The sequence below is a fragment of the Mesitornis unicolor genome, unplaced genomic scaffold (assembly GCF_000695765.1).
Source record: "Mesitornis unicolor isolate BGI_N332 unplaced genomic scaffold, ASM69576v1 scaffold29616, whole genome shotgun sequence".
Classification (NCBI taxonomy): domain Eukaryota; kingdom Metazoa; phylum Chordata; class Aves; order Mesitornithiformes; family Mesitornithidae; genus Mesitornis; species Mesitornis unicolor.
Window position 1 is genome coordinate 17,820 of NW_010192138.1, and position 7,616 is coordinate 25,435.

General features: G+C 40.7%; 1 protein-coding gene across 1 annotated transcript in view; it reads left to right on the forward strand.

The window, feature by feature from the left end:
* LOC104542611 (ectopic P granules protein 5 homolog) overlaps positions 1-6,747 on the forward strand; it is a gene marked incomplete at both ends in the record, with an annotated part of 21,471 nt that extends 14,724 nt beyond the window's left edge. The window contains 7 exons of the mRNA XM_010186976.1: positions 1-117; positions 1,715-1,974; positions 3,596-3,736; positions 3,931-4,075; positions 4,642-4,839; positions 5,753-5,863; positions 6,628-6,747. The exon at positions 1-117 is cut by the window's left edge and continues 6 nt beyond it. Coding sequence (XP_010185278.1) covers positions 1-117; positions 1,715-1,974; positions 3,596-3,736; positions 3,931-4,075; positions 4,642-4,839; positions 5,753-5,863; positions 6,628-6,747 — 1,092 coding nt within the window. The remainder of the gene's footprint in view (positions 118-1,714; positions 1,975-3,595; positions 3,737-3,930; positions 4,076-4,641; positions 4,840-5,752; positions 5,864-6,627) is intronic.
* Between the last annotated feature and the right edge of the window lie 869 nt (positions 6,748-7,616).

Below are 7,616 nucleotides of genomic sequence, written 5' to 3' on the forward strand. Positions count from 1 at the left end.
GCTCTCCATCTGAATCCAGCCGTCCATTCTGAAGTTGCACTGATGGTCCTGGAAGCATATCAGAAATATCTCTCCCAGAAACCATACGCTGGGCTGCTTTCTGAAAGCATAAAACAGGTATTCCTTCTTCAGAATTATAGGGGATTGTTTATTAATTGTGATAGGTAAGAAAAGCTGCAGGCTGAGATCTTGGTGGTTTTTTTCTTTTTAAAAGCTATGCTGTCTTGATGCTACTAGAACATCATAATTTACCGACTCGCTGTATTTTTGCACCCACAGACCTATTTGCAGATTCTGTTAGAATTACGTTGAACATCTATATGAGAAAAAGAGATTTTAAACTTGTCCCTCTTGTAGGTTTGCATTATCATCTAGCCTGTAGTGGGACAGTTGCAAACTGTTCTTGCAAAGCACCTTTTACTCATGTGAAGCTGGCCAGTGCTTGTTTAATGAAAGGCTGCTTAGTATTACTGGTGAAAGTGAGAGACATCCTTCCTGTGTCTCCAGCTCTTAGCCTTACTTTATTTAAAAACTCGAGATTTTAGGAGCCTTTCAGTAGCCACCAGTGCTGTTACCTGAACATGCTACAGACATTTATTACATTGATTTTTACAGCACACTTGTGAGTGAGGAAGGTATGGCTCCAAGTTAAAGAAGGGAAATGGAAGGATAGAAGGATCATGGTTAAAAATCCCTATTTTGGATATCCAGTCCAAGATGCTTCTATTTATTTATTCAGAGCTTTTAGCATTGTGTTGTACTTTGTCTTCTCAGTATTTCTTGTGCAGTGCATTCTCCTCCCCACTTCCTCTGTGCTTCTTTCCCCCCAGTCTTTTCTTCCCACTATTTGAATGTGTCTCTGCTTTTTTATAACTCTTCTCTGAATTTCTCTGCTCTTTCCCAACTTGCTTCTCTGCACTACTTAATAATGGTTTGTTATCTTGTGCCAGCTAGATGAGTTCTCTTTTCAAAGAGAACTTTTTTTATTCTCTTGGTTGCCACTTGTATTGGTGAATGTGTCCTGGCTGGCATGAGCTTGTAACTGGAACTTAAGAGAAAATGATGCTTAGGTTCTTGTACCCCACTCAGAAATGATGCAATATCTGCATTGACTCCCAGCTCTGTAATTTACACTGGTCTGTCAGGGCAGGTAAATTATTTTTTTTTTCCCCGAAGGTTTATAGTTCCTTCAGTCTAAATAAGGGTCTCCATGGTAATGGACTCATGCACGTGACACACAGACTCTGCCTGTCCACATTACAGACTTCTTTCTAAAGAGCAATGGTCAGGCTTTAGGCTTTTTATTGACAGATGTTATCTCTGTTATATATATTTGCTATTTTCCTTTCGCTAGCGGTCTTAAACATTACTGAAAGTTGTGCATGCGGATTTTTGTAGTAGTAAAAATAAGATTTAATCTGAGGTTAAATTAGCCAAACAGTATATGTTGACAGCCTTTACCAAAAGGTGGATGGATGGGTGGATGAGGGGAGAAGGGAGGTAGAAATCAAGGCCATAGAAACGGATTTCAGAGAAATTTAATTGATGCTACATGGTATGTTTGAAAAGTAACTACTGTTGCTCTGATCTCATGTCACGGTATTGCGATAGAAGAGGAAACTCATCCAAGCTGACCCAAGTCCTAGACTGGTGCTGTGTGTGCTGGAGCGTGGCTGTGCCTCCTCTCATTTCTGTTCCTGCTGCTTTGTTCCAGGTCTCCTACTTAGCCAGCATCGTTCGTTATGGAGAAACGCCAGAGACTTCCTTTAATCAGTGGGCGTGGGGGTTGATTTTGAGGTTAAAGCTGCACAGAAACGACCGTGGCATACAGCATGGCTGGCCTGCAGTCCCTGTGTCTGACAACGTGCTGGACATGATGGAGTCGGTCACGCTTCACCCCCTCCTGAAGGCTGTTAAAGCAAACATGCCTATCGGCTGCTACCTGGCGCTGGCAATGACCACGCTGGGTCACAGGTGAGTGTCCTTTCTCCTCTTTGCTTTGGATGGATGGCCCCAGTGACTGAGCAACTTAATAGGTGATGAACTGAGGGCTCGTAACATCTTTGTGTGCCTTTAAAGACTTCTGATGGATTGAGCAGCCTTTCAGGAACTGTAGTTTCAAACGACATTAGCCATTTCCTTTATTTTGCTGATACTATTTTTTCCTTTCTGTATGTGAGAAATAGTATTGAAACTGAGGGGTTAGCGCGATTGCTGTGTACAGGAATAACTTCTAACCACGGTCACTAAAAGGGTTGTTCTACAGGTAGGTTTTTTTTAGCAGGGCTGCAGCAGCGCATCCGGAAAATAGGGTAAAAAACGGCTCATGCTGGTAACGTTAAACATCGAGCTCTATAACCTTGATACTGAACCTCCTAGCCCTGACTGTGTTAACACAGTCTTTTCCAGTGCTCTCAGCTGGTTTCTAGGTAAGGCTCTTGGACATAGTTAAATGTACTGGTTGATTAAAATACAGAGCAAGGCATATATTAATCTCTCCCAGGTCTTTTTTCCCTGAATCTGTCATCAATTTAATTCTCTCTTATTCAAAATTTTGACTAACTTGTGTTCTACATAGAATATTGCTTTATTCTTTAAAGAGCATTTGTCTTGGTTTTCTTTTCCTTCCTCCAGCCATTGCGTGATGCTAAGTCTGTGCCATTGGTAAATACATACGTGCCTCTTCAAAGCACTGCTGTAATTTGAGGCTGATGGGAAGGTGTTCTGGTTTGAGAGTGGAAGTCTTTACGTGACTTTGAACATGGGGTGAAAAACAACCTCTTTACTTCTGAGGGCTTTTTTTGTTTCCCAAACACTCTGTCCTTGCGAAGAGCCATTTGATACCTGTCTTCTGTCTAAACAATAACACCAGTATTTATCCCACAAAAGTTCAAGGCCAGTTATATTAAAGAGCAGAAATAACAAAGTGCTCTACTGTATGCTAGTGACTTAATACAATATTTCATGTTTATGACCTTAGAGTAGATACAGGATTAATGTTTTACATCTTTTCCTAATTTGTAACCTTTCAGTTAGCAGAACTTGATGCAGAATGAGGTACCAAATAAGTTGATGCTAGTGAGTTTTCTGGACAGTAAGAGTAGGATTCATCTCGGCTGACTGCTACCATCGAAGTGCCTACTGTAAGGAAGCCTCTGAGCTCCATCTATAGGTAGTGGAGAAACGTGTCCAGAGCATCATCCATCCTGAGGAGATGTCCAAGCTAGGTAATACAGAACTCCCTCTGTATATTCTTTGCCTGGAGAAGGAAGCTAGTTGGCTACGTTAGGTAAAAATCCTGAGCTTTAAATTGACTGTAACTTGATGGATGAAGACCCCATCTCCAGTGGTTGTTTTTGGAAGACAGGGCACGAGCCCCGAGAAGGGCAGGAAATACTTAGCAAATCTGTCAGCAATTGAATTACTCCTGTAGCTGAAGAAAAAACTGGATTTAACTGTTTAGGATTTCAGAGATTATAAAAGTGTAAAGTTAAGAATGTTTGGACATCTGGGTTCACAAAAAGAGAACACTTGTGACCCTTTCTACTGATACTCAGTCAGTATTTTCTTATTTGTTTTGTTTTTGTTTTGACAGCATTGAGAAGTTCTGTGCTGAAGGGATCCTGCTTTTGGGTGTACTCGTCCAGTCCAGACATCTGAGAACAGTAGTCCATGTGCTGGATAAAATTTTACCCTTATTTTACTCTTGCCAGTATTATCTCCTGAAGAATGAACAGTAAGCATTACATGTTCCTAATACATTTATTGATAAAGATCAATAGGTCTGCAGCACGGTTGTGAATCAAAAGCCTTGTGTATGGCTGTCAACAAGTGCTATTGAGCTGGCTTTAACTTCTCTAGAAGCAAGCTTTCTGTATGTTATGCTGTATGAGAAATTTTAGAATTAATTTAATTTGTTTACATCCCTAGGTTTTTATCTTTTGTCCAACTGTTCCTTAGTATGGATAATGGAGTCCCTCAAGGTGTGACCCAGCAGGTTACCCATAAAGTAACACAGCACTTGACAGGAGTGAGCTATGGAGAAAATGTGAAGCTACTCAGTAGTATGATACAGGTAAGAAGATCACTAAAAAGGAAAAAAGAGGGGGAAGGTTTTTTTTTTTAAAAAAGTAGGCTTTTTTGAGTGAGTTAGTGCCTAAGGTTAGAAACAATACTGGATCTGGCAGTTCTGCAGCCACAGAGTACCCATCATTAAGCATGAATATTTGAGTTTGGTTCCCTGAAATAATTCTGCTTAAACTAGCCTAAATCTGGCAACACATGTGACACTGGACATAACAATATGTGCCTTCCAGACTTCTTGGAAAATGGATTTTGTAATACCAGGTCAAAACTGCCTAAAAAGGGAATGTAATACACAGCCCTACTTTCTTGCTTATGTTAGCTGAGGAATGTAGCAGATACGTTAATGTTTGAAAGCTTTGCTTTTGACCATTGCTTTATGGCTATGCTATCAAAAATATGTTCCTGTGTTATGAAACTTAGTATTTTTTTTCCTCTAAGTGCAGAGAGGTCGAGAATGAAGGCCCGCTAACATTTTGGGGTAAGGACTAAAGGGAAACATACCTCTCCTAACTGAAACTGCAGTCTCTTGAATAACTTTACCCTTTAATTTGTCAGACTCACATTTTTCTAAGTGACCAGCCGAATGGAGTGGGGCCAGCTGCGGTTCTGGAGTTCTGGGTCCAGGTCCTCACCAGCCAGCAGCTGTGGCACAGGGAGCGGGCAACGCTCTTCTTGCTGGATGACTTATGTAAAGCTGCTTTTCAGTACAGCCAAGAGGACTGCGTCCAAAAGCTGCTTTACCAACAACACAAAGTGAGTGGGTTGTGGTATAATGGCGTGGCTCTTGAGTAAATCACAGGTGGTTTGGGTGGGAAGGGACTTTAAAGTCCTCCCAGTGCAACCCCCATGGGCAGGGACACCTCCACCAGCCCAGGCTGCTCCAGGCCCCGTCCAACCTGGCTTTGGGCACTGCCAGGGAGGGGGCACCCACAGCTTCTCTGGGCAACCTGGGCCAGGGCCTCATGACCCTCACAGTAAAGAATTTCTTCCTATTTCTTCATAATACATACCCTAAATCTCCCCTCTTCCAGTTTAAAGCCATCACCTCTCATCCTATCACTACCTGCCCTTGTAAAACGTCCCTCCCCAGCTTTCCTGTAGTCCCTTCAGGTCCTGGAAGGTGCTCTAAGGTCGCCCTGAAGTCTTTTCTTCTGCAGGCTGGACAGCCCCAACTCTCTCAGCTTGTTGCTCATTCTAATTTTGATGTGAATGTGTCTTCCTGATATGTCACAAAAACCATCATGATGATGAGTGATAATGGAGTTATCTGGCTTGTTTCTGAGTAGATACAGATTAATGACATATCTGATACTTGAATAGCAATGAATTAAAACCTCCTTGGAACACAGGTTTTATTGATGAGATCTATCATAGTATTTTAGTCTGTGATCTTTCCATTTCAAATGTTCAGTAGTGTATTTGGAACAAAACGTAGAGCATCTTCTCATGAAAAAAACCCACTGTAACAGGACTTCTTCAGTGAAAAAGAAATAGTGCAGGTACTATAGCAGGCATTTCAGCGGTAGCTGGTTGAGCTAAGGTTGGGAGCAAGCAACATGAGGCGGAAGGGAACCCAGATGAAGGCAGAGTGAGAATACCTGTAGCTTTTAAATAATCTGTTAGGCTGTTTACAAAAAAAACCCCAATTTTTCTCTGTTTCCAGCAGAATGCTTTGGGCTATCATTGTGACAAAGGTCTGCTGTCTTCGTTTGTTAGCTGGATGGTGGCAGGCAACGTGACACCTTCCTTTGTGGAGGGCAATGCCAATTCCTCTCAGGTATGTGGTATTATGGTGTATTAACAACCCTGGGATAAACAATATATATGTGTTTAGTGTGGTTTTTTTCCTGCTATTACAGATTTTTCTCTTGTTCCTTCCTTCTTCCTATCACCGTGTTTGTGAATTTTCTTGTGATAAAATCCTAATTTAGCCTAAAAGAATGCTGTGGGTTTATTACACTAAAGGGAACATGGATGTTTTGCACAGAGAAAGTTTCTGATCTGTGTCCAAGAATTCATATAATAGGATTTATTAGTAAAGACTTCTTTTTAATCTGCAGTTATTCTCAGTATATTAATGAGAGAAAAATACATAAAGCCTGACTCTTCTGTTAGATCAGTCTTTTTCTGATAAATATTTTGAGTAATAGTTGCTTTCTCTCTGCTTAAATAAGTTTCTCATTTGAGGAAAAATGAAAAAAACCATGCAGTAACCCTACTGGAAATGTGTTTTGCAGATTGGAGAGAGAAGGTCTTGTTTTGGAGAGTTTGAGCAGGTTGTTTCCTCCAGAACTCACTCAATAATGCTGTCAGTTGTCCCTAGTTTCCCCCTTCTTTCTCAGGATTGTAGAGAATACAAAGGGAAAGTTTGAATGTAGACAAGGAGGAAACTAATTTTCAGTTTTCTTGTTGAGATATGATGCTGCTTTTGCAACTTTATAATAAGAATCTGGCAAAGATCTGTTCCTCTTAAGAAAACTGCAAGCTTGCTGATCCTACCCTTGCCATTTTGTTACATTTCCCTTATTACTGTTTTTACAGGTCTGGTTTTCGTGGATGGTGTTAAATATGGAGTCAATATTTGAAGAAGATTCCCAGCTTCGCAGAATTGTGGAGGGGGAGTTGGTTATTAATGCTTTAACTCCTGATCAGGCTTTGAAGGTGAGATAACTGTTTGTCTGCTTTTATTAGGCAGAACTACTGGAGAAAAGTACTCTCTTGTTTAGTTTTTTCTTATGTGCTTTTTCTTACCAGGATAAATGGCTTTCCATTTTCAGTTTTACATTTTGAGTTGAGCATTTAAAGACTACCATGCAAATGTTTAAACTATACTTTGACCTTGAGAGGTTGGACCAGATGATCCTTGTGGTCCCTTCCCACCTGGTGTTCTATGATTCTATGAAATACCTGTTTCAGTATGCCACTGTTTACAGAAAACTTCAATTATATTAGTGCTCTTGCATGATTTTCTGGGTCATCTGAATGCCTCACGATCTTAAGTGGATTTATTCTGTACCGCTGAGATGAGGTGTGCAAATGCTTTTATTTTACAGGTGGGAAGATGTGTCTGTATTTCAAAGAGCATTTCTCAGGTGATCTGAATTTTGCAGAAGTCTGGGCTTTTCTCTGTATTTGCTAGATTATTTTCCAAGCCTTTCAGAACTGTTTAGGCCTCTCCCTTAACAAGACACTTAGTCAGGTGTGCTTTAAGCCACGTTGCAGAATTTTCCAGTTTTTTTGCCCAAATTCAGTTAGAAATTCTGCAATGAAGCAAGTGGAAATAAAAACTGTACAGCCTCGAAGTGTAACTTTTGGCTCATCCTTAATCTCAACTGTTTCGGTGTATTTTAATGATCAAGGTAGACTAGAAGCTCTATGAAAATAGGTCTGGCTGTGTCTGGACTGGTTCATGTCTTGCATCCTTGGAGACTAGTCTGGAGATCATTTGTCTCTTGGCTTGCATGTCTTGATTCACCTGAAAAACAGTGGGAATAGTTTGTGGAATCACAGAATCACACAGAATCACAGAA